General features: G+C 46.4%; 2 protein-coding genes and 1 non-coding gene across 7 annotated transcripts in view; 1 reads left to right on the top strand and 2 right to left on the bottom strand.

The window, feature by feature from the left end:
• Positions 1–236: 236 nt before the first annotated feature.
• On the bottom strand, positions 237–2967 carry LOC106600986 (60S ribosomal protein L19). The gene is made up of 6 exons (XM_014192810.2): positions 2719–2967; positions 1700–1806; positions 1416–1538; positions 1144–1264; positions 633–743; positions 237–441 (listed from the first exon to the last, which is right to left on the bottom strand). The coding sequence occupies exons 1-6, from the start codon at positions 2721–2723 to the stop codon at positions 315–317; spliced, it is 594 nt and encodes a 197-aa protein (XP_014048285.1). The 5' UTR covers positions 2724–2967; the 3' UTR covers positions 237–314.
• On the bottom strand, positions 1907–1986 carry LOC123741955 (small nucleolar RNA SNORD53/SNORD92). The gene has a single exon (XR_006769478.1). It is a non-coding gene; the product is annotated as a small nucleolar RNA SNORD53/SNORD92 (small nucleolar RNA).
• Positions 2968–14341: 11374 nt separating the features above from the next.
• The window catches only part of LOC106600985 (voltage-dependent L-type calcium channel subunit beta-1), a 36536-nt gene continuing 23589 nt past the window's right edge, over positions 14342–27288 (top strand). The window contains exons 1-2 of one of the 5 annotated variants that reach the window (XM_014192807.2): positions 14342–14621; positions 18494–18580. In XM_014192807.2, coding sequence (XP_014048282.1) covers positions 14532–14621; positions 18494–18580 — 177 coding nt within the window. In that variant the 5' untranslated portion in view covers positions 14342–14531. Of the gene's footprint in view, positions 14622–18493; positions 18581–23834; positions 24111–27288 lie in introns of those variants that run through there. The other 4 variants (XM_014192803.2, XM_014192802.2, XM_014192801.2 and 1 more) reach the window with 4 other exon arrangements.

Here is a 27288-nt window from a genome sequence, read left to right as displayed (position 1 = left end):
GGTATGCATCGAGTGGCATTGTCCTGTCAACTTCCTACAAGCTTTTTGAAAAGCCTGGACTGAGGAAAAACAGTAAAATCAATCACACAATGTCATTGTGTAGGACAGGTTATATCCTTGTAAATAGAAGTAATCCAATGCCACTTAAGAACTGCCCACACAATTAATAAACCCATGAAATCATGTCAGGTAGTGTACATCACAGGTGTGATCAAGAGAGGACTCAGGAGACAGGGTTGTCTTTCATACACTTTTTATTGTCATCACTTGACAGAGGGAAGGGCAGGAGGTGCATGCCAGGGACAAGAAGCTGTTTACTTCTTGGTGGTCTCCTCCTCCTTTGACAGGGTCTTGATGATCTCCTCTTTCTTTGCTGCCAGGCGCTCCTCTCTGCGCTTACGGGCCTCCTTTGTCTTGGAACGACGGGCCTCAGCCTGGTCACTGCAGAGAGAAAAGTGGTCAAACACTAACTTATCTTTTGGCTGAACATAAATGTACATCTAACCATCTATAAACATTCCCATATAAAGATCTGCTTTTAAGTGCTCATCAGCTCAGTTCCTTCTCCACTAATACAAAACATTGCACATAGAAACATCTAAGGCAGATGGGAGTTGTGGTTTTAGACTTACCACAGAAGCTTCTTGCGGGCCTTGTCTGCCTTCAGCTTGTGGATGTGCTCCATGAGGATACGCTTGTTCTTGAACACATTACCCTTCACCTTAAGGTAGAGGCTGTGGTACCTGCGGGAAGGAAAGGGGCAAAACAAGATGAGCAAATTAATCTACAATACACGCTTTAAACAATTCAATAAATACAAAAATGAATAATTTAGCAATTAATGAACTACATTTGAATTTCCTTCCTAAATCAAATAGGAATTTGAACAGGGGTTAATCAGATAGCCAAGAGAAACATGACATCAAATTTCATTAAAGTTTGCAAAACCATTCTCAGGAAACATTTTTACCACTATAACTCTGGGTTGATTGTTAGCCATTATAGCTAGCAAGTTCAGCCTAGGCTAGTGGAGTTAGCTAGTTCAACATAATTAATGTGTAAGAGACATCCTTGAAATGGACCCAATAGGAGTTGCTATGCCCTGTGAATCTGTATACTCGAGGGTGGATGTGGAGAACTTACATGTGCCTGTCAATCTTATGGGACTCCCTGTAGCGACGGAGAAGACGACGCAGGATTCTCATGCGACGCATCCAGGACAGCTTCTCTGGCATACGGGCGTTGGCTGTACCCTTTCTCTTACCTGGTAGGGTGGGCAGAGGAAAGGATGGTGTTAGGCCTGAGATTAATACACCCCAAAATTCACAATCCTGTTTTCAGTACAAATCAGTTAAGTAAATAAAAAGACTACCTGATTGTCATCACTAGCCGATATAGCTACGACATTCACTCACCGATTCCTGTGTGCCTTCCCTTGCGACGCGCCAGCGTGTTCTTGCGGCAGCGGGCGCGAGAGTGCACCGTGACAGGCTTGCGGATGATAAGACCATCCTTTACCAGTTTACGGATCTGCTGGCCTGAGAGGGGACATAAAATATATGGGTTAGACAAAGCAGGTGAATTTACAGCAACAAATCAATATTCAGTCAACTACTGGGTAGATTATGCACAGGCTACATTAACTACATCACATAGTAGCAAAATAATGTGCTACAACACAAGTTGGCTGAATTCTTACGGGAGTTGGCGTTAGCAATCTCATTGGTCTCGTTGGGGTCCAGCCATACCTTCTTCTTGCCACAGCGCAGGACGCTGGAGGCAAGCCTCTTTTGAAGCCTGAGCATGCTGGGTTAGAAATGAAGAGTTAGCTAACGCATTACATTTTGTGTAACGCATAACTATGTTGCTAACATCATAACTTAAATGTTTGTAGTGTGAACAGGGGTTAATCAGATAGCCAAGAGAAACGTGACATCACAAATTTCAGCATAGTTTGCGAAACCATTCTCAGAATCATCATATTAACCATTTATCCAATATAACTCCGGGTTGATTGTTAGCCATTACAGCTAGTTAGATGCTAATGACTAAACGTCACCTTGGCTGCAACTGGGCTAACGTTACTCGACGTTAGGCTAGTAACGTTATCTAACTACTGTTAGTCGTATTGCTAAATATCATCCACACTGTTACGGTTCTTAGAAAGTGACATGGTTGACACTGAATCTTACAAGACACAAGTAACCAGTTCGCTAATACAAAGCATCGGGGAACATCAGTCAAAATCAGATACCAGTGTCCAGGTAGGTCTAGGTAACGTTAGTTGGCAAATGTTAACAAAATGTGGTAGACCAGATTTGCAAGCAGCGTAGCTAGCAAGCCTGCCAAATGTAAACACTCAGATTATTTGGAACATGGATATCGTTGATACTAACAATATGGGAATCAGACATGTTTTAAACGATCATAATCTAGTCAGCTATGATAGCGAAGGGGTTTAACTCGCATTTGTTTAACGTTAGGCCTAAATGTCTCGTCTCAGAAATCTTGGTCGACAACATGGCCTCCCTGGCTTGGAACATCGTGCGACACATTTACACATGAAATGTAACTTTACCAATATGAAATATGTGAAGGGACTTTGACGGAAGTGTCGCGTACATGTTGGGGCAACCTTAGTAAACGTTTAATGGCCAATTAATGTTATTTTATAAAAAAATATGCGAATTTAGACTCGCACAAAGTCGGTTGGCTTACCTCATGGCTGCTACTGCAATAGAAAAAGGAAGAGTCGAGGGACGGACAGGGCCGTACCATTAAAGCTACAGGAGAATCCAAAATGAGATATACAGCGGTTCTTTTGTGAAATAAACGGAATACGACACACATATAATATTTTTCATGTGAAGAGTTAGCATTAAAGTACTAATTGGTAGAGAGAGCGAAAGTAAGAGAGAGCGATATTGTCTGAAATCATAAGATAACGTGTATAGAAAATATGTTCTCCCCTTATCTGGGAATAATAGTATATTCCAAAGGTGGGGAGTGATATCGCACTGCATTGTGGGTGGAATCATACAAAATGCAGCTCACTACTCCACCACAGGAGACCAAATGTCGAAACCAAAGACTAAAACCGTCAACAGCTGACTGACAATGTCAGAGGAAACGTTTCTGTAAGGCTACGTTTAGATAAGCAGCCCAATTGTGATATTTTTTCCCCATTAATTGGTCTTTTGACCAATCAGATCACCTCTGAAAAAGATATGTGAAAAGATCTGATATATAGAATTTACTTTTACTCAAGTATGACAATTTAGTCGTTTTTGACTTTTACTCAAGTAGTATTTTACTGGCTGACTTTTACTTGAGTCATTTTCTATCAAGTTATCTTTACTTTTACACAAGTATGACAATTGAGTACTTTTTTCACCACCTTGAAGGAGACCCGAAAGTTGAAGCCAAGTTCGTGTGACATGCATTGTGTGATTTCCTCTCTGAACTGAAAGAGATGGAGACCCGCACACTGGTGAGAAAAAATAATAAATCCAAAACTGAGGCTTGAATGCAAAATAAAGATTTTTATTAGAACATCATGGTTCCCAAAAAAAATCATAAATAGAATGTGAAAACAAAACACAAACGTTTTGGCGTCAGGCCACACTCAGTGTAAATCTTCAGCAGCACGCACACCTGGCTTCTATTTCAAGGATAATTGCATATGATCAAGCAAGACAGAAAATCAATAAATCTGTACCTACTACAACATAATGCATGTTCTAGATTATATACAATAGGTACAAATGCGGCAAGAGAAATATCATCAATTATTGCTTTTACATATACCACGTGAACGTTTCCTCTGAATAAATAACACAGGATTCTAATACAGTATGGAGCTAGAGAGACCACTAGATGGGGCTATCGATCAACAATAAGAGGCAATATACCAGCTACAGAAAACACTTCAATAACAATCCTTAATTAATAAAATAAAATACAATTTTATTTGTCATGCCGTGACGATTTTAGCATGTAAATCTTGGTGGGGCAAAAAAAAAAAGTGGATACATGCCAGCAAAGCCACTACAAAACACAACACTAAACAATAAATTAATTGCAGTATAACGGTGACAAACGGTGCCCACAAACTGTTAGGACCTACAGAAAGCTGTCCCATCAGCATTCCCAACATCTTACCACTGCTACACCTGGCTATCAGCGGAGCCTTGTCTGGCAGTGAAACAGTTCATTCAGCCTCATTTACTGCCTTTTAAAAAACCATAGCTGATATGGCTGACTTATTTAAACAAATGTGGTTTCTAATGACAATTGAGATGTACAAACGATGACATAAGGGGACAACAAACCGATAAGAGGCAACCCGTAATTTCGATTAAGACTTTAATGAGCGAGCTAGGATGAACGTGGTCAATAAAGCTATATGTTTAGCACTTTTGAAATGTACAGTGGCAGAATTCAGAACATGGGCCATTCATACAGTGTTCTCCCTGTACACCAAGTCAGAACCGTAGGATAAATACAGGGGGCATATAAGCAGACAATGAAAGCTCTTACAATATTCAGTGATTACATTTCTCAAAAACAGGTTATAGGCTACATGTGCACCACCAAGTCAGAACAGTAGGCGAAATTAAGAGGGGTAAAAATACCAAATTATTAGGGTGAGGCACATGGGCTACTAACATCGTACTACACAACATACACTTTGTATTACTTTCTTAGCTACAGTATACATATCTCCCTGGCATATTACATCATTTATGCAGCAGCATACAATACATTTTTGGACTCACCTTGTTGTGCTGAGCTCACTTGAACAGGAAGGTGGCGCGGCGGTCCTTTGTGGGCAAATTTTGTCATCAAAGTCTGGCATTCTCTGGATTTATGGTGCTTTCAAAACAACTGGGAGTTTGGAAAAAAAGAAGGTTGAATCATGATGACATCATTGATCTTCAGGTCATAGCTCCAGAAAGAGGCCAGATTTACAATTTCGAGTTGGATGACCGTTCAAAGCATATTTTCCCAATCGGAGCTCATTTATTCCCGACTTCCCAGTTGTCTTGAACTCACTGAAGTCAAGTTTTCACAGTTCCAAGTTAACAGTTGTTTTGAGCACGGCACAAATCATGCTTCATTGACAGCATGGCTAATGTTGAATGTTTAATCCCAGATTTGGGACCACACAGCCAGCCACTCCACTGAATAGCAGGCTAGTGATTGCTTTGCAATGCTTGCAGTTAGTCACTGATTCCTTCCAAACTACTCATTGTTGAATTTGCGATTTCCAGCTTGTGTATAATGTTTATGTCCAATGGCCGATGAGCACCGATACGTTATATCTATAATTTCTCTTCATTATTTCTCTTCATATGACAAGGATTACAAAGGATTTGCCAGTAGATTGTCGACTTGATTCATGATGATAACTGCTAGCTAAGATTTTGAAAGTATGATGTTTGTACAGTAAGGGGTAAAGTGAATATGCATAGATAAGAAACAGTGAGTAGCAGCAGTGTAAAAACCTAGTACATAGGTCCTGGATGGCAGGAAGCTTGGCCCCAGTGATGTACTCAGCTGTACGCACTACCCTCTGTAGCGCCTTACGGTCGGATGCCGAGCAGTTGCCATACCAGACGGTGATGCAACCGGTCAGGATACTCTAGATGGTGCAGCTGTAGAACTTTTTGAGGATCTGGGGTACCATGCCAAATCTTTTCAGTCTCCTGAGGGGGAAAAGGCATTGTCATGCCCATGACTTTCTTGGTGTGTTTGGACCATGATAGTTTGTTGGTGATGTGGACACCAAGGAACTTGAAACTCTCTACCCGCTCCACTACAGCCCCATCGATGTGAATGGGAGTGTGTTCAGCTGTCACAATCGTCGTAATAACATTCAGACCAAAGCGCAGCGTGATATGGTTTACTGGAATGGGTTACTGGAGTAATTTGCTTGACCAAAAAATAACTGTATGACATTGACACCTGCAGTGTCATATGAATCAGGAACTGAATGGACATCAGTAGGCAAACAGCTGGAGAGAACGCTCTCACCTGAATGCTAAGCCCTTATGCAGCCCAAATGAACTAGTCAATTAAGCAATAAGGCATGAGGGGATGTGGTATATGGCCAATATACCACGGTTAAAGACTGTTCTTAAGCACGAAGCAACGCGGAGTGCCTCGATACAGCCCATAGCCATGGTATATTGGCCGTATTCCATGAACCCCCGAGGGGCCTTATTGTTATTATAAACTGGTTACAAATGTAATTAGAACAGTACAAATAAATGTTCTGCTATACCCGTGCTATACGGTCTCATATACCACTGCTTTAAGCCAATCAGCACTCAGGCTCAAACCACCCAGTTTCAAAAGGCACATAACCTCACATAAATACTTTACACTGGACAGAAGAAGGGGACGAAAAACAATCTACACTCTGTCACACCCTGATCTGTTTCACCTGTCATTGTGATTGTCTCCACCCCCCTCCAGGTGTCGCCAATCTTCCCCACTTATCCCCTGGGTATTTATACCTGTGTTTTCTGTCTGTTTGTGCCAGTTCGTTTTGTTTGTCAAGCCAACCAGCGTTTTTGTGTCTGCGCCTGCTTTTACCCAGTCTCTCTTTTCTCGTCCTCCTGATTTTTGACCCTTGCCTGACCATGTACTCACCTGCCTGACCACTCCGCCTGCCCTTGAGCCTGCTTGCCATCCTGTACCTTTGCCCCACCTCTGGATTACTGAGCTCTGCCTGACCTGAGCCTGCCTGCCGTCCTGTACCTTTGCCCCTGTTGCTATAATAAACATTGTTACTTTGACATGATCTGCATCTGGGTCTTACCTTGATACCTGATAGTACGAACTGGCCATGACTGACCCAGCAGACCCGGGCCAGCTGCGCAACGTCACCTCCACCCAGAGAGCCACCATCGGTATGCACGAGGAATTGCTTCGTGGCCTTGTGGAGGGTTTCCAAACATTGGCTGAATGCCATGACCGGGTGTTGGACAGTTTGCTGGAGCAATTCCGTGGGTTGTCTGGGAGGCTGCCTACCACGGTGGTAACCCCACAGCTCCTCAGCAACTCAGCTGCTAGCAGAGCCGTCTCATCGGTCACTCCACCTTCTCGGGAGTTCCGCTTACCACCTCCGGAATGCTTCAATGGAGAGCCGAGCACCTGTCGGGGTGTTCCTAGCTCAGTGTGCCCTCGTCTTCGAGCTTCAGCCCTCCTCCTTCCCCTCGGATCGCTCCAAGATAGCCTACCTCATCCAGCTTATGTCCGGGAGGGCTCTCACCTGGGCTACTGGCGTGTGCGAACAACAGCCGGCCATGTGCGCTAGTCTGGAGGGGTTCGTGGGAGAAGTGAGGAAGGTTTTTGATGTCCCGTTCTCCGGGCGAGAGGCCGCCGAGAAGCTAATCCAGCTTCGGCAGGACTCCCGCAGTGTAGCTGATTATGCGCTGCATTTCCGCATGTTGGCAAGGAGAGTGCTTGGAATCAAGAGGCACTGTTTGATATGTTCTTGCACGGCGTCTCGGAGCAGGTCAAGGATTAGCTTGCAGCCCAGGAGTTATCTACGGAGCTCAGTTCCCTCATCGCTTTGACCATCTGTATCAATGAGCGTTTACGGGAACGACGGAGGGAGAGGAATTTGGATTCGTTCGCACGCCCAGGGATCCCACCTTACCTCCGAATCTTCCCGGAAGCTCCTGACGGTCTCGTTGCCGAGAGAACCCGAGGCTTCCCGACCTACACTGAGGGCTGCTGAAGATGGCCGAGTCACCGCTTCCTGAGCCTATGCCACTAGGCAGGGCTGAGCTGTCGCCAGTGGAACGACCATACAGGATTGACACGAAGAGTTGTCTGTATTTCGGGACTCTTGGTCATTTCGTGTCTTTTAAAGAAATCAGGCTCACCGGTAGGAGCAAGGACTCTGGTGGGCCATATGGAGAATGTTCCTGCTTCCCCTGCTCGCACCGCATTTCATGCCATTCTGCTATGGGGAGACCTGCCAAATCTCTCCGGGTTCTCATTGATTCTAGGGCTGACGAGAGCTTTTTGGACGCTACCCTGACATCCGAGTTGAACATCCCCACTCAGCCCCTTTCCATTCCCATGGACGTTAGAGCACTGGACGGACGCTCTATAGGCCGCGTCACCCACAACACCACTCCTATCAACCTACGGGTGTCGGGGAACCACAGCGAGGCTATCCAGTTCCTGCTCATCAAGTCCCCTCTGATTCCCGTGGTATTGGGATTATCCTGGCTCCAACAACACAATCCCCTCATTAACTGGTCTACTGGTGCCATCATGGGCTGGAGCCCGTTCTGCCATACCCATTGCCTGAAGTCAGCACAACCTGCCCTGGATCTCTCCGCCAGTCCCACGGAGTACCAGGACCTCTGGGAGGTGTTCAGCAAGGCCCGGGCCAAGTCGCTTCCGCCGCACCAACCCTATGACTGCGGGAGGGATCTTCTCCCTAGCACCACGCCGCCCTGGGGACATCTCTACTCCCTGTCGAGACCGGAGACCAAGGCTATGGATAGCTACATTGGGGACTCCCTATCTGCTGGATTTATCCGTCCCTCTTCCTCTCCCGCTGGCGCAGGGTTCTTCTGCGTGGAGAAAAAGGACAAGACCCTCCGCCCGTGCATTGACTACCGGGGACAATGACATTACGGTTAAGAACTGTTACCCGCTACCACTCATCTCGTTGGCTTTCGAGCCACTCCAGGGGGCCACTGTGTTTTCCAAGTTGGATTTACGGAATGCCTACCACCTAGTGCGGATACGAGAGGGGGACGAGTGGAAGACCGCCTTCAACACAGCCATTGGCCACTACGAATATCTGGTCATGCCCTTTGGCCTCACCAATGCCCCTGCTTTGTTCCAGGCTCTGTTGCATGATGTCCTCCGCAACATGTTGAACCGGTTCATCTTCGTCTACATTGATGACATCCTCGTCTTCTTCCTGGTCCCTTTCAAGAACACATGCTCCATGTCCGGCAGGTCCTTCAGTGCCTTCTGGAGAATCAGCTGTTTGTGAAGGCGGAGATGTGCGAGTTCCATCGCTCCACCATCCCCTTTCTTGGTTACATCATCTCTGCTGGGAGTGTCCAGATGGATCCCGGAAAGGTGAGAGCAGTTATGGATTGGCCCCAGCCTACATCCAGGGTGCAGCTGAAATGTTTCCTGGGGTTTGCCAACTTCTATCGCCGCTTTATAAAGGGTTACAGCACCCTGGGTTCCCCCTGTCAGCACTGACCTCGCCAAAGGTTCCGTTCACGTGGTCTCCAGCTACTGACCGGGCGTTCCGGGACCTCAAACATCGCTTCACCACAGCTCTCATCCTGACCCATCTCGTCAGTTTGTGGCGGAGGCCAATGCTTCGGATGTCGGAGTGGGGGCTGTCCTGTCCCAGCGTTCTGCCCTTGACCTCAAGCTACATCCCTGCGCCTTCTTCTCCCATCGCCTCAATGCCACGGAAAGGAACTACGATGTGGGGAATCGTGAGCTTCTCGCGGTGAAGATGGCGTTGGAGGAATGGAGGCACTGGCTGGAGGAGGCGGAACATCTATTCATTGTGTGGGGAGTATCTCCGCACCTTCAAGCGCCTCAACTCCAGGCAAGCCAGATGGGCCCTGCTGTTCACACGTTCAATTTCTCCCTCTCATACCGGCCGGGATCCAAGAATGTCAAGCTGGATGCACTATCCCACCGCTATAGCCCCACGACTACTACCCCGGAACCCGAGACCATCCTTCCCACTTCATGCCTGGTGACGGCACTCAGCTAGGGAATAGGGAAGCAGGTCCGTGAGGCGCAGCGGTTCCAGCCTGAATCCCGGGGGGGTGGGGGGCCCTGATAACTGGATGTTCGTTTCTGACGCCGCCCACTCCTCCAGGCTTGCCTGCCACCCGGGCGCTCATCGGACCCTGGCCTTTGTGCGACAGCACTTTTGGTGGCCTACTATGGTTCCAAACGTGTCCGCATTCGTCGCCACTTGCACGGTGTGTGCACAGAACAAGACTCCTCTGCAAGCTCCGGCTGGTCTCCTCCAACCTCTGCCTGTCCCCCAACATCCCTGGTCTCACACTCCCTGGACTTTGTCACGGTTCTTCCCCCATCTGACGGCAACACCGCCATCATGACCATGGTGGATCGGTTTTCCAAAGCCGCCCACTTCGTTCCTGTCCCCAAACTACCCTCTGCCAAAGAGACGGCCCAGCTCATGGTGCAGCACGTCTTCTGGATCCATGGTCTGCCCGTGGACATGGTCTCCAACCGGGGTCCTCAGTTCTCGTCCCAGTTCTGGAAGGCATTCTGCACCCTCATTGGGTCGTCGGCCAGCCTGTCCTCCGGGTTCCAGTCCAACGGCCAGTCGGAGCGAGCTAACCAGGACCTAAAAACTACCCTGCACTGCCTGGTCTCTGCCAACCCCACCACCTGGAGCCAGCAGCTTGTGTGGGTCGAATACGCCCGCAACAACCGTTCCCTTCCCTGCTCTGCCACGGGCCTATCTCCCTTTGAGTGTTCCCTGGGGTATCAGCCCCTGCTCTTCCCTGAATAGGAAGAGGTCGGCATACCTTCTGCCCAGATGTTTGTGCGCCGCTGTCGTCGTACCTGGAAGGGAGCCTGGTCGGCCCTCAAGACCACCTCCAGGTATCAACGACAAGCGGATCACCATCGGGCCCTGGCTCCCCGATATCATCTTGGGCAGAAGGTATGGCTGTCCACCCGGGATCTGCCCCTCCGGGTGGAGTCTCGCAAACTTTATAGTCCCTTCTCCATCTCCAAGATCATTAGCCCCTCTGCTGTCCGCCTTCTGTTGCCCCGTACCCTTCATATTCATCCTACATTCCACGTGTCTAGAATTAACCCCGTGTCTCACAGCCCTTTGTCTCCTATTGCCAGGCCCACCCCTCCTCTCTGTGTCGTCGATGGCCATCCGGTGTACACAGTGAGACGTCTCCTGAGGGTTCGACCATGGGGCAGGGCTATCCTGTACCTTGTTGACTGGGAGGGTTATGGCCCAGAGGAGAGGTGCCTGGTCCCCGCTAGAGACATCCTAGACCCAGCCCTCATCACCGACTTCCACCGCCGGCACCCCAGTCAACCAGGTAGGATGCCATGTGGCGCCCCTAGAGGGGGTGAAGGGGTACTGTCATACCCTGATCTGTTTCACCTGTCTTTGTGATTGTCTCCACCCCCCTCCAGGTGTCACCCATATTTCCCACTTATCCCCTGGGTATTTATACCTGTTTTCTTTCTGGTTGTGCCTGTTTGTCAAGCCAACCAGCGTTTTTGTGTCAGTGCCTGCTTTTCCCCAGTCTCTCTTTTCTCGTCCTTCTGGTTTTGACACTTGCCTGTCCTGATCCTGTACCCACCCACCTGACCACTCTGCCTGCCCCTGACCCTGCCTGCCGTCCTGTACCTTTGCCCCACCTCTGGATTATCGACCTCTGCTTGACCTGACCCTGCCTGCCGTCCTGTAACTTTGCCCCTGTTGCTGTAATAAACATTGTTACTTCGACACGGTCTGCATCTGGGTCTTACCTTGATACCTGATACACTCAACACATACCTGTGTGTTGTAGATTCATGAACCTCCCCCAATGAAGAAGATTACTTATTCAGACAGGATTTCCTCTCTATTTTATTTTTGTATTCGTTATTGCTACTACTATTTTTATAAAAAAAATGACATTTTCATTAAGCCTTTAAAAACATATTAATGGGAAAAGTGTATTTGTGAAAACTGAATAAATACTGAAGTGAAGTTGATAAATACACAAAGGATGGCGGTCAAGATTCAGTAAGAACATAGTAAAAAGTTCTAGATGAACCTAGCTGGCCACATCTGTACTGCTAACCAGGACCTAAAAACTACCCTGCACTGCCTGGATAAGAGCGTCTGCTAAATGACTAAAATGTAAAAAAAAATGTAAATGCTAAGCCTCAATATTATTTGACTATTATTCCCCTGAGTTCAGCCACGTCAGATCAATTACTGTGCATCAGACTGTAAGGAGGAATGGACTACAGTATGCCTGTGCATCGCACAGTATGGACATGAATGGACATCTATCTACAGTACCAGTCAAAAGTTTGGACACCTACTCATTCAAGGGTTTTTCTTTATATTTACTATTTTCTACATTGTAGAATAATCATGAAAACAGAACTATGAAATAACACATGGAATCATGTAGTAACCAAAGAAGTGTTAAACAAATCAAAATATATTACATTTTAAATATTTGAGTAAAGTTACTTGTGTAACTCATCTCTGCTGTCCTGCGCCTGACTCCTCTGCACCAGCTACACCCAGACCACTACAGATGGACTGTCATTTCTCTTTGCTTATTTGAGCTGTTCTTGCCATAATATGGACTTGGTCTTTTACCAAATAGGCCTATCTTCTGTATACCACCCCTACCTTGTCACAACACAACTGATTGGTTCCAATGCGTTAAGAAGGAAAGAAATCCCACATATTAACTTTTAAAAAGGCACACCTGTTAATTGAAATACATTCCAGCTGGTTGAGAGAATGCCAAGAGTGTGCAAAGTTGTCATCAAGGCAAAGGGTGGCTACTTTGAAGAATCTCAAATCTAAAATATATTTTGATTTGTTTAACACTTTTTTGGTTAGTAAACTCAGAAAAAAAAGAAACGTCCTCTCACTGTCAACTGCGTTTACTTTCAGCAAACTTAACATGTGTAAATATTTGTATGAACATAACAAGATTCAACAACTGAGACATAAACTGAACAAGTTCCACAGACATGTGACTAACAGAAATGGAATAATGTGTCCCTGAACAAAGGGGGGGGGTCAAAATCAAAAAGTAACAGTCAGTATCTGGTGTGGCCACCAGCTGCATTAAGTACTGCAGTGCATCTCCTCATGGACTGCACTAGATTTGCCCGTTCTTGCTGTTAGATGTTACCCCAGTCTTCCACCAAGGCACCAGCAAGTTCCCGGACATTTCTGGGGGGAAATGGACCTAGCCGTCACCCTCCGATCCAACAGGTCCCAGACGTGCTCAATGGGATTGAGATACGGGCTCTTCGCTGGCCATGGAGGAACACTGACATTCCTGTTTTGCAGGAAATCACCCACAGAACGAGCAGTATGGCAGGTGGCATTGTCATGCTGGAGGGTCATGTCAGGATGAGCCTGCAGTAAGGGTACCACATGAGGGAGGAGGATGTCTTCCCTGTAACGCACAGCGTTGAGATTGCCTGCAATGACAACAAGCTCAGTCCGATGATGCTGTGACACACCTCCCCAGACCATGACGGTCCCTCCACCTCCAAATCGATCCCGCTCCAGAGTACAGGCCACTGTGTAACGCTCATTCCATCGACAATAAACGCTAATCCGACCATCACCCACGATGAGACAAAACCGCGACTCGTCAGTGAAGAACACTTTTTGCCACTCCTGTCTGGTCCAGCGATGGTGGATTTGTGCCCATAGACAACGTTGTTGCCGGTAATCTCTGGTGAGGACCTGCCTTACAACAGGCCTACAAACCCTCAGTCCAGCCTCTCTCAGCCTATTGCGGACAGTCTGAGCACTGATGGAGAGATTGTGCGTTCCTGGTGTAACTTGGGCAGTTGTTGCCATCATGTACCTGTCCCGCAGGTGTGATGTTCGGATGTACCGATGCTGTGCAGGTGTTGTTACATGTGGTCTGCCATTGCGAGGACGATCAGCTGTCCGTCCTGTCTCCCTGTAGTTTTGATGTCTTCACTATTATTCTACAATGTAGAAAAAAGTAAAAATAAAGAAAAACCCTGGAATGAGTAGGTGTGTCCAAAATTTGACTGGTACTGTATTTATGACCATTATAACAATGTAGTGCTCATATGGGGAAAATAAAATGCAATGTACCTTTGATTATCATGTCTCATGATTTTAATGTAATGAATATTGACTTATCTGTATAACATTGGTATCAATGTACTGTATACTTATCATCGTCAGGTCTATATGATGCTTTTCATGTTTCTCTGATTGTATTGAGATGAAGTGAGTGATGTGACAGATAAAATGTATACAAGAAAAAACAGTAAGCCAACAGGCTACATATCCTCGCTGATGTACCACTGGTGACAAGTGCCTACAGTGCCACTTGAAAAGAGGTGAGCTTCGAAAAATGTGGATATCATCTGTGGTTGGACCAGGTTGCAACCTAGTCTAATTGCCTTACCCATTACCCAATCACAAGACATCCCTTCCGTGTTGGTCTCTCGTTGATTAATCAGTGATGAGGGTGGGGCCTGGTCAATGGGGCGTGAACCTATTCCGTTCGCAGCTGGAATCTCGAGTGGAGCGCCCGCTCCGTATCGTCTGAGTGAGGGAACGGAGGGTGGTAGGCTAGGGTAGACTGTAGACGACGCAGCTGTTGCTATTGTACTACGCTTGGGAAGCACCCTCGGGGAAACAACGGCAAGTAATTATCTTCGTTGACAATGACTATAGCGATATCATCATAAATATATGAATTATAAAATAGAATTGAAAAAGTAAATCAATGGTACAGAAAAGTAGTATGTCCAGGACGCCTTCGACCTCAACCCAGGAGATCCAAATGGACATGTTTGATCAACATCCACACGCACAGGTAAGCAGTATAGGCTACAACTCCAGCCTACCCGGGAAATCTCACTGTAGGTTTGATGGAGCCAGTCCGCCTGTTGCTGAAGCTTTTGTTTAGACATTTTGACAGTCCACAGTTTGACTTGTCATAACAGGAAAGCAGGTGAACGAAACAGCTGCGAATAAGATTTAATGGAGTAGGTTATAATTCCCTGATTTAAAAAAAACGTGTATGTGAACTGTATTAGTAGGCCTAATAACCAGGGTAATAACAAAGTAATGCATGTATTCTTCATCTATAGTAAAAGCATTGGTTTGGTCACAGTGGGCCATTAATATGGTAATTAACTGTGGCTGCTGTGCGTCTCTTCCGTTTCTCGTTACCATCTGCAGCTGTTCCACTTTCAAATAGAACCACAGGAATTCTAGGCTATGACATTCATTTATTTTTTACCATTTACGTGTTGGAAAAGTGTGTGTTATTTATGACATGACAATGACTATTTTTGGTTTGACCATTTGATGGTTAATAATTACACAAAGCTGCCTGTTGTTGTAGGCTAATGCTAAATAATGATGGATGAACGAACTCTGATGTCTTTTCCGCAATTAGCGCTATGTGCTACACGTTACTAGATGGATGAAGTCCACAAGTGATGCAAGCCACGCCCACGTATTAATGGACTGTGTGGACAGTGGACACGATTTTCTCTCTCATCCGTTTTGCCTTCATGCAGGAGTAAGGACACCGAACTATGTTTAAATGGCTTTATAGCCTACTCATAGCTACTGCATTGTTATTTATTTGCTGCCAGGAACTGTCATGGCATCAAGGTGCTGCTGATTAATGATGATGATCACTAACAAACTTTTTCCCGAAATGAGAGGCGATGAAGACACATTTAATGGAATAAGATCGCACATAATTATCATATCATGTGTTATAATGCTCTTCCTTCGAGCCATGCCTTTTTTGCCCTCCAAAAACAGCATATTGGCTTTTGATAATTGCTATATCTGTGCTCATGCAATGTTTTCTAACACAACACTTGTTCTTTTAGAACTCTAAATGTTCAGAATGTAACTTTTTTCTGTAGCTATAAATGGCATTCGGGAAGTTACAGTATATGATAAAACTGGTTATGTGGGCATGATTGGTCATAAAATCGAATGGGGGGGAAATGAGAATGACCAGAACAAACCCGCCCAAGCTAAGCTCCATCATTGTCTCTCCACGGAAACCGCGACATCACAGAAAAACAACACATACTGTATACAACCCAACACCTCAAGCCATGCCAAGTATGCTTCCTGCACGCCTCACTCTCCCACTCTTTCTCTCTCCATCTCTCTCTCTCCCTTCCCCATCATTATTTCTCTCTCTCTCTCTCTCTCTCTCTGACTGTTTTTAGCTGTCAGATTTCTATCCCTTGCGTGTTAGTGCTGTGCTGAGAGACAGATGGACCCCCCTCCTTGTGTAATGTGGTGGGGAAGGGTTTGTGTGTGGCACTCGGATCAATTAGATATAAAGTTCACTCAGACCTGCGGCGGGTCACGCTGGCATATTTATAACTCAGCTGTGGAGAGACGACCGGGGGACCACACTTGTAGACTGTGTCCCAAATGGCACCACATTCCCTACATAGTGTACTTATTTTGACTTGAAGCCCTGTGGGTCCTGGTCAAAAGCAGTGCACCATATAGAGAAAATGGTGCCATTTGTGACTATACTAGTAATATCCTGGAGGAAAGGCCCCCTGGCCCCCCAGCAACACTGAATGGCAACAACCAACCCCAACAGAGATGGAAATATATGAGCAGGCGCCGGAGAATGCTGAACTGATCTAAATCAAGCCTGGATACGATAGCTCAGATTATAGATTGTGTTTGTTCTTCTGCGTGCAGCACCAGCGGAGGAGTGCTGTTGCTGTATGTTTGCCTGGAGAATGTTCGACTGTGCTCTGTTAATGCTGGAAGACAGAGACACACCACAGGCTTGTCCTCCCATCCCTCCCCAGTCTACAGTTCCTGTCTAACAGAGCAGCGTTCGCGTCACCCCCCCCCCCCTCTAATTAGTCACTTAGCCCTGGAGGTTGGTTACCGACAGGAAACCTCCCCTCCCTACTTCCTATGGCATTTCTATGGCATTTCCCTGCCCTTTAATGTAGCCAGCATCTCCCCATGGCCAGCTCAATACAACCCACCCCACGCCCCCTTCATTTCCTACAACTCACCTGTCAAGGATGCAGAGATTGTGTTGTGTTTTCTCTTTTCTTCAGCCTCTGAATATGATCTGTAGTGTGTAGACCACAGAGGATGATGCCCATGTCCGGGCCAGCGTTGTTGCGGCTGTTGAGAGCACATTTGTTTAAAAGTTGTCAGCACAGGCAGAGATATACCTCTGGGGACTAGGGTGCCCCGGCTCAGTGAGGATGGGAGGGGAGCTGGACTACAGCTGGACCTACAGCTTGACTCAGACCCTCTAATAGCTGGTCCATACCTCACACTGAGGAGTATTCTGATTAGACCTGTAGTAAAGTGTACCGGTCTGATAAATTTGGTCATAGCTGTGGGCGCAAGTGTGTGCGTGCGTGTATGAAGGTGGGGTTGGTTGGGTTGCTGGGAGCAGGTGTGTGCGTGCGTGTATGAAGGTGGGGTTGGTTGGGTTGCTGGGAGCAGGTGTGTGCGTGCGTGTATGAAGGTGGGGTTGGTTGGGTTGCTGGGAGCAGGTGTGTGCGCGCGTGTATGAAGGTGGGGTTGGTTGGGTTGCTGGGAGCAAGTGTGTGCGTGCGTGTATGAAGGTGGGGTTGGTTGGGTTGCTGGGAGCAGGTGTGTGCGTGCGTGTATGAAGGTGGGGTTGGTTGGGTTGCTGGGAGCAGGTGTGTGCGTGCGTGTATGAAGGTGGGGTTGGTTGGGTTGCTGGGAGCAGGTGTGTGCGTGCGTGTATGAAGGTGGGGTTGGTTGGGTTGCTGGGAGCAGGTGTGTGCGTGCGTGTATGAAGGTGGGGTTGGTTGGGTTGCTGGGAGCAGGTGTGTGCGTGCGTGTATGAAGGTGGGGTTGGTTGGGTTGCTGGGAGCAGGTGTGTGGCGACAAACTGTACAGTTTGTGCTCGTAAAGTGAGCATGAAAGAGAACATGGCTCTGGGAGGTTGATCATGTTTTTGAATGTAGGAATATGTCCCATGTGGGTGTCTACCTTTTGAACACTGCACATATTCATGCATACAGTACACGTGTGAGTGTATTGTATGTTCCTGTGTACTATTCTTGTGGCCTCCGCTCAGGCAGCGGTCCCTGTCCATCTGTGCACACAGGAGCGGCACAACCCACTAGTCTGATCCATCAGGCTTCCTGATTGCCAACAAATGCAATTATCCGGCACTGCGTATCCATGGTGACGTGGCCAGGGTGGGCTCTAATGCAGTGGAGGGCCCTGCCCAAGCCAGATTGGCTGATCCCTGGCTGATCCCTGGCAAATGGCCTATCACATTACAGGGTCCCGACCTACATGAATAATGACAAGTAATGGAGGTTGAACATGAAGCTGAGCTAAGATGGTGGAGTACACTGGAGCTGGGAGAAGACCAGGACACATTGTCTCCTTTTAACTCCCATCTCTGGCAGCGCTCCATCTGTTCTGGTCATTGTCTTCTATGTCCCTGAAGCTCTCCTGATCATAGAGTTCCAGTACACTAAACAATTGAATTTTGTGGACTTAAGTCTTGAGATGAATTTACCGCTAGAACAAAGCTGGGAGGTTTCGTCATGTTTTCTCAACAGAAAATATGTTTGTGAACAAAACTTTGTTCAAGTGTACTTTTTTATTAAGACTTGCTTTGTGAAGCTTCTTCTAATGTCTCTTTTTGGTTTGTTGTCTCCTTATCTTCCTTCCTTCTAGGGAAAGTATTCCAAACGGAAGAGCCGCTTCAAGCGCTCCGATGGAAGCACCTCCTCTGACACCACCTCCAACAGCTTTGTCCGGCAGGTAAGACCCCCTATTCGCCTTATGCTGTACCTATACTGTACCTTATACTAGACTGCCTGATTCCTCTGATAAGTTCAAGAGATTCATAGGTGAGAATAGCCCGATGGGTCAGTATGGATATTGCTGCAGCACTGTTAGCGCCTTCTCATATAAGTAACCCAAACACATTCACATGGTCACTCGCACACAGCCATCAAAGCTCTCTGCAGTTTTACTTACATTACATGTTGTTATCATCTTACTCCTCCCCCTTTCCTTTCCTTCTCTTCTTTCTCATCTGTGCAATAGCTGTCATTTCTTTTTTCCTTGACCTATCTCTGTCACCCCTCATTTAGGTTGCTCTCATATACACAATTGATGCCTCTGCAGTCCTCCCCAATGGACGCTCCCACCTACTCAGGACTCAATGTTTTTCACTATGAATCAACAATAAACTGGTCAGATTGATGCAGCTTGGATAAGAACAAGACAGAGAGTGTCTCTTAGGGACTCCAGGAGATAGATCTCCCCAGTCCTGATTGTCATGCCCTGGTTCCAGGTCCTCATGTAGGGCTCAGACCCTCCCCAGCACGCCCTCCCCAGGTTCCCCGTGGTTCATTGATCAACACTGTCAGGGTGAGCCCATGGGAGCCTGCTATTCTCCAGCAGGAGAGACATGTTTCAGAAACATGTTTCCATGGGGGAATGTACCACACAGAGACACTTCCTTTCCGGGGGGTCTGGAGAGAGGGGAATGGGGTTTAAGGTGACACACGTGTCATCACCATCACAGCTCATCATGCGGACATGACATTTTATTAAAGCGGCCCTGTGTCATGCCACCATGTGTCCCCTTTTCCTCCCCGACCTCTTCATTTGAGGGAGGAAACGTTTTGCCCCTGCCTGACTACATTAACCTGCTGGCTATGGGTGTCACACAAAAAAAAACTCCCCTCTCTTGGCAGTGAACACAGGGAGTGTAGCCTTCCTGTGGATTCTAAAGGTTAGCTATCTTCATCCTCTGTTGCACCCCTCCCCCTCCCTCAACCTGCTCACTGGCACATCTCCTCATTAGCTCTCTGTAAGTCTGCTCTGAGCCGGACATGTACGGTAGGAGGGGCAATTAAAGTGGGTGTGTCCCAAATGGATACCAACCTGTATACAACCTGAATTTGCAGTCAACCCTTCATTTAGATGTCATAACGCAGTATGTAGGCAGGCTATGTAATGTCTATGTATGCAGCTAGCTGCACTGTATGTGTTTGCCCCCTCTTGCGCAACTGCGAGCTGAACACTCTTTCCAAGCTTTAAGTCTCTCTCACACACACACACACACACACACACACACACACTGTCACACAATCAGCCAGCGGTGGAGCCGGTACACTGGTCTGGTTTCCATGGCAACCAGCACACTGAATCTCCCCTCTGTGTGCAGGCGCAGTGGGATGGAGAGGAGGAGAGGATGTTTAGATGGATTAGTGTGTGTGTGTGTGTACACAAGAATAGAGTACTTTAGATACACAGGGAGTGGCAGGCATGTAGTAATGAGCACCATTACTAGCCGGGATTGTGACCTGGGAAAGAAGAGGCAATATGGGTGTGAAAGACACAAGATGTCGATCAGATGCACCTCTTGTGACCGCCTTGCCTCTTTGGAATTGTTCATCGCTGTTACAATGTCTGGGCTGACTGAAGATGGTTTGAGGATTCAATTCTACATATGTCTCTCTTTATCTATCAATCTCTTTCTCTATTTCTCCTCTCTCTCTCTCTCTCTCTCTCTCTCTCTCTCTCGCACACACATTCAGATGGGTTTTTGTGATCAATACAGTTGACTGTCCCGCTGTCCGGCAATACCCTCCAGCTATTCTACCATAGAGACATGAGATGAGCTGACCCCTACACAACACAGTCAGTGAAGGACCATAATCACTCTGGCATCCATAGGGCTCATTTGCCGGGGTTCAGTTTCCTTCTTTGCCATTCCATTTAGAGCAACTGTGTCAGTCCAACGCTATTAGGTCATGATTAATCATTATTTTTGATGGCACCAGGGTCAGGTCAATTCGCTGTTTCACAATAGAGGGGGCGACTTGTGTTACGTAAAAGAAAGCTGCTCCAAGCTCAGGACAAATAAATGAAATACTACGACCGCAATGTTCACAGGATGAAGCCTATCTTAATAAATCACCCTGAAATCACCTCTTCTCATTTGAGTGAGGAGAATTTGATAAACCGATAGTTACAATTTCCTCCATCTGAGTGGCTGTTAGTCATTTTTCCTCATTATTTTTCGCCCTCGTATTTTCTCAGCTGTGTGGGAGAGAAATCCTGCTATGGTGTATGTTCCGTTTCCATTGGAAGGGTAAACGTAATCAGTCCTTCTGTCAGTGCAGCCTGGCAGTAGGCTGCTTCTCTTTGAGGAGAGGGAACCAAACAGTAGTCTGAGTGGCTGACACTTGGGAGTGGCTCTGAGAATACTAGCCTGCCTGCCTCTCTCTGGCAATCTGTTCCTCATGCTGTGGACCTGGCTGGCTGGCTGCCTGTTCATCACCAGTCAGTCAACCACTCCTGCGTCGCTATGGTGAGGCACCTGTCACAGTGTCAGAGGTTGCCCTCTGCTGGTGGAATAGAGAGACACCAGAGCTGTGTGTTCCCCTCCTCCACCCTCCACCCCACCTCCAACCCTCTGCTCTCCTGGCTAAGGCCTAGATTCAATCAGATCAAGCGTTAACCGGCGACAGCCCACATCCACATAGCTGATGTACACTGGCGTAGCACACACCCCCACGAGTCCCCCCCCCCAATAAAACCCCATACATCAACACCCTTTTTTTTTTTAAGGAATAAGAAAACAACATTTTCTCTCAGTCTCATGGAAAAATGTATAGAATAGCAGGAAATTTGCTCAGGGATTCTTTAAGGTTGGGACTCTCCTTGTCTGACGGGGAAACTTTTTATTTTATAGTTGAAAACAATTATTTTGTTGCATTATTTGAGCTTAAAATGTACATTTTTATTTTAGAATTTTCAAACTACTTTCAATATTATTCATTTCCATGTCGGCTCTATGCCTGGAAATGCAAATGATCCCAGTTTCATAATAAAAATGTCAATAATGGATATTAACTGAAAAAATATCTTTCTTGTGACTAAAGAATATATTTTAAAAATTGTTATTCCTAAAAGATGTGTTCGGAGATTTGGCCAACAGCGTCAGATTTGTCTAAACTCCTTATGTCCTCATTACATATAGTGCAATGCATGGTCTGGAAAGTTCTCTACTTTTGATAGATTTAAACAGACAATATGGGAATCACCCATATAATCAACGCCATCTGGAATATGAATGTTGGTTCAAATATGTTACATTTAATTAGCTTCTAGTCATAAAGCAACTGAGGAAAAAACAAATTGCTACTGTGTCTACCACTTGAATGAAGAAGAAAAATGCAATTTTTGTTAACTCTGGGAAACATCAACTCCTTCAGGGTGATGACAGATCTGATGGAATGGTTGTTTTTTATTGGGGATTTTCAAATGAATCGTTTTCCATATTTTACAGATGTTTGTATTGCACTTGACTTTTTAGAGGCAAACATATGTCTGTCTTGAGTATCTGTTGTCAACTCCGTCAGTGGCTTGTCAACTATGTCTCTGATGGCTTAACCCCTTCAGATAAAAAAGAACATGTCATCACCGTTCTGCATCATATGCTTAAAAAGTCGAAGTATTTGTTGTTTTACGTTCAACATCTATAGAAAAACGTGCCAAAATGCTAAAGAAATTAGCCCTGCAGCATTTAATAGTTCTATAAAACTTGGATTACATATTTGAATAATTGAACATTAATATTTGAATAATCTAACGTTAGATTTAGAATTGCTTGGACCTTGCCCCCCGCCCCTCTAAACTGTGCTACGCCACTGCTGATGTTTTGGCAGTGTCATAGGTGGAACTGCGTTGGGAGCTGTCAAATAGAAGAGCAGCTGCTCTTGTGATCATTGTTACGAAGCCACATGCGTTCAACTCGCATTATATAGAAATAATGACGCTCAAATCGAAACTCATTAAACAAAATAATGAGGATTTCTATCAGCCTAATCGAGGTGTGGATTACATCACACATTCCAGTGTTCGAACTTGTAAACAAGCTGCATGGGATTTCGCTTAGTGCGACTCCATGCAGCCAATGGCAATGTCCGCTTTAGGTACAGTATAATGCGAGGAGCCACTTGTGGGTTGGACAGCTCTAACGCAGTTCCACCTCCAACACGTCAAAACATCAGCTATGCGGATGTCGACTGAAGCAGATATGATTGAATTGGGCCCTTAGTTTAGCAGGCTGGAGCCATTTTAACTGACTGACTGCTGTCTGGCTGGCTGCCTCACTGGGCCAAAGAGTTCAAGTTCAATTACTCTTCTTCACTAATCTGCCGACTCGCCTTGATTTATTTTCTGACTACTTGAAATTATCTAAGTTTGCGTATCTGCTTTCAGATCGTATGATCATTACATAAGGAAGTATGATCATTACATAAGGAAGTATGATCATTACATAAGGAAGTATGATCATTACATAAGGAAGTATGATCTAAAGAAGAAGGGACATGTTCATGATAGTAGAAGCTGAAATAATCCATTGAAGTGCAAGACTTTAGAACTGAAAGCTAGTAGGTATTGTATCTAGTTTGTGTAGCTGGAACAGGTATGCCAACTGCTGCCTGAACTTAATCAAAGAGATTTTAGAATAAACCTGTGTGCCCTTGAAATGTGTCAGTTTTATTTCCCTTGTCTTTAGGGGGCACTCACCTCCTGGGTGCTGACTGGTTCCAAGTGTGCTGTCATATTATTGCACACTGGATGTCCTTGTTGCTGCCCCCCCAGTCCCAGTCCCAGCTCCCCCCCCCCCATCTAGTCACTTCCTCCCCTCTAACCTCATATCATCCCCTTGTTTGATGTCCTGTTCTGGGTATAGAGAGGGAGAGATCAGGTTAGAGGAAAGTTTTTTTTTTTCCTGCCCCAGCCTCTCTCCCACGTCAGTGGGGGCATTGAATGACTGACGGCTGCATACCAAGCCTCCTTCTGGGGCTCGCTGCGTTGCGTTCACGGTCCTGTTTCTGTCCTGCCAGGGCTAAATATAATTCCCCAGTTTGCAAATGTAGCACAAGTCCTGCAACCCGACCCCCCGCCCCCCCCCCACAGTCCCAGCTCCCTCACTCCCCTCTCCCTTCCTCATACACAAGGTTCAGGTTCTTGGAGGTGGGGGTGTGTGTTAGGAGGGTTAGGAGAGCACTCTCCTATTTTCACACATGCAGTACTCTCTTTCTGGCTCTCTCTCTTTCAGACACACACACACACACACACACACATACTTTTGGACTTACACACTTGCCGGCACGGTCTCTCTCTCTCTCACACACACGCGCACACACACACTGCTGGTCGTTGGTGTGGACTGTGGCTTTGCCCCTCTGGTTTGCCGTGGTGTGGCGAACGTGGCAAGCGCGGTATGGAGCAGACCGACAGGTATCGCAGGCCCGGCATGGTAAGACAGACCTGGCTAAACCTAAACGCTTTACACTTTTGGTGAGTTTGTTTTGGCACCTAGTCCGGGAAGGGCGCCTTGCCGTACTGTAGGAGTGTGTGTGTTGGAGTATGTCTGTGAGACTATGTGGGCGAGTGTGTCAGAGAGGATTGACATTTAGGTTGGTGGACAGGACACATTAACTTAGAAAAAAGTTTTTGATGCGCCATTTCCTGGTCTCTCTCATTCTCTCTCTCGCTCTCTTTGATCCTCTTCTTTCGCCTGCGTTGTGTGATTCCATTTTGGGCTGGGCCACAGCTGCAGGAAAGGCGCTGGGTTTTTAATTAGACTTCCAGATCCCCCTGGTAGACTGCCTGCCTGCTGAGAGACCCTCCAACCTCACTGTCCCAGACCCTAGCCCCTACAGCCATTTTATGAGGCTTCTTTCTTCCTCTCTCTCTGTCCTGTCCCAGCTGGTCCCAGCCTGGATCCCCAGAGACGCAGATCACGTAGTGCCTAACGTCAGTGTTTCCTAACAAAGTGTGTCCATGAGAATGTAATGGTTTTGACCTCCACAAGTTTCAGACCGAGTGCTATATTTATGTTGCTGATTTCTTGATAGGAGGGTATTTTCTGACGTTTTTAGTGCTTTTTAATGTTACATTTCCTAGGCATATTGTCATTGTTTTGGTTGTTGTTTTGGTTTCAGAGTACCTTTTTTAAATGCTGTATGTCTCAACAGTATAATTAGACTTGCCTAATACTACTATCTGCTATTAGCTTATCCTTTTTCAAAAAGTGATTGTTGATATTTCTTCATTAGTGCCCACTTTGAGCTGAATCACACCTCTCTGTGTATTTGCGATGAGGTCTGTACATGAGCCATGTTTTTAGTTTTTGTCTCTCTCCGCAGCGCAGGGCCTTTTTTAGCTAGCAGTTCACAAAGACACGGTTGTCCGTCGTCCAGCCCATTGTCATGACAACGGCAGGCATCGCGTACCAAGCACATGGCCATTTAGACATTGGGAAGCGCCACTGGCCATCGCGAGACACGCAACGTCTCTAACGCTCCTCTCTTAGTACACTGTTAACTACCAACCTGGCTTTCTGCTTCTCAATACCTGTTGCTTTTTTAATCCTCTGGAAGAGTGTTGCTTTTTGTTGTTGCTTGTTGTTCTTCAGTTCCACCGCTGACTGGTGTTGTACCTACTGTTTTATGTCAGTGCTGCTGTTGTGGGATGTGAAGCCCCTGTAGAATAGGGATTGAGCCTGGGCTGATCATTCTGTCCGTCTCCCTCTCTGCTGGCTGTCTGAGTGTGTGTTTGCCCTGTCTCTGACTGTGTTTACAGCTGGGTAGACTGTTTGCTCCGATCACACAGAGGGCTGGAGGGAGGGCTGGAGGGGAGAGGCAGAAATACAGCCTAGGGGAGTAGCGAGATTGTGTGATCTTGTCAGGATTCGAATGTCATAATTAATCATACCAGTGGTTTGGTCCATTATTGTATTTCACTTCGGTATCTTTTCTTGCGATCTTTTCGATCGTATTTCACTCTGCCACACACACCGCCTTCTCACTTTGAATCTTAGTCTGTTTTTATCGGTAGATCTTTATATCATCATCAAGGCGCGGCATATGACTTTACAACACATATTCTATGTTTTCAGACAGTCACAAAGGAGGACACTAGATAGATGCATATAATATTCACCCACACATACTGGATACCGTGAGCTCTGAAAGTATTGGGACAGTGACACATGTTGTGTTGTTTTGGCTCTCTTCTCCGGCACTTTGGATTTGATATGATACAATGAGGTTAAAGTGCAGACTGTCAGCTTTAATTTGATGGTATTTTCATCAATATCGTCGGGTGAACCGTTGAGATATTACCCCATTTTTTTGTACATAGTCCCCCCATTTTAGGGGACCAAAAGTATTGGAACAAGTTCATTTATATGTGTATTAAAGCAGTCAAGTTTAGTATTTGGTCCCATATTCCTAGCATGAAATGATTACATCAAGCTTGTGAGTCTACAAATTTGTTAGATGCATTTCCTGTTTGTTTTGGCTGCGTTTCATATTACTTTGTGCCCGATAGAAACAAATGGTAAATGTATTGTCACTTTTATTGTAAATAAGAATAGAATGTGTTTCGAAACACTTCTACATTAATGTGGATGCTACCATGATTTAATCCTGAATGAATCGTGACTAATTAGGAGTGAGAAAGTTACATATCATGCGTCTGTAACTTATCTGGCGGTAGCCTAGCGGTTAGAGTGTTGGGACAGTAACCGAAAGGTTGCTTGTTCGAATCCTTGAGCCGGCAAGGTGGAAAAATCTGCCAAATATCATGCGTCTGTAACTTATGCTGTAGCCTGTAGATGCAATGTACACATCTCCAGTCCATAACGGTGTTCTACCGTTCTCCCTCCATCATGCCATCACGTATTGGAACAGTAACGGCTTCACTGCATCAGAAGAGGCAACCTCATTAATATAATTCCTCCCCTCAAGGCAATGCTTTTCACCCCTCATTATTCAATGCTCTTGTCTTTCACACTCCAACTCTTTCCTTTTCCCTCTCCCTCTTCTCTCTCTCCTTTTCTTCACTCTTTCTCTCTCGCCCCCAATTTGTTCGATATCGGAGCTAAGCAGGTGTGAATTCATCCCAGTGGATGCAACTTTGCAGATGAAGAGAGCAGGAGAAGAAAGGCAGTCAAGCCTGCTTGGTGAAAATTGCAACCTCTCATACCTCCATGTCTCCGTGTTTTCATCTGACTAGCCCTGTCTACTAGCTCTGCCCAGCAGCTCTGCCTACTAGCTCTGCTTACTAGCTCTGCCTAGCAGCTCTGCCTACTAGCTCTGCCCAGCAGCTCTGCTTACTAGCTCTGCCTACTAGCTCTGCCTACTAGCTCTGCTTACTAGCTCTGCCCAGCAGCTCTGCTTACTAGCTCTGCCCAGCAGCCCTGCTTACTAGCTCTGCCTACTAGCTCTGCCTACTAGCTCTGCCCAGCAGCCCTGCTTACTAGCTCTGCCTACTAGCTCTGCCCAGCAGCCCTGCTTACTAGCTCTGCCCAGCAGCCCTGCTTACTAGCTCTGCCTACTAGCTCTGCCCAGCAGCCCTGCTTACTAGCTCTGCCCAGCAGCCCTGCTTACTAGCTCTGCCCAGCAGCCCTGCTTACTAGCTCTGCCTAC

Source organism: Salmo salar, chromosome ssa03 (genome assembly GCF_905237065.1).
Source record: "Salmo salar chromosome ssa03, Ssal_v3.1, whole genome shotgun sequence".
Taxonomy (NCBI): domain Eukaryota; kingdom Metazoa; phylum Chordata; class Actinopteri; order Salmoniformes; family Salmonidae; genus Salmo; species Salmo salar.
The sequence above is the reverse complement of the archived record's forward strand: the minus strand, read 5'-3'. Positions and strand labels throughout refer to the sequence as shown.

Excerpts from the sequence above, each read along its gene's own strand:
- LOC106600986 (XM_014192810.2), bottom strand. Across the intron at positions 1,539-1,699 it reads GATTGCTAACGCCAACTCCC|GCCAGCAGATCCGTAAACTG; the intron begins GTAAGAATTCAG and ends GTCCCCTCTCAG. Across the intron at positions 442-632 it reads GCCCGCAAGAAGCTTCTGTG|TGACCAGGCTGAGGCCCGTC; the intron begins GTAAGTCTAAAA and ends TTCTCTCTGCAG.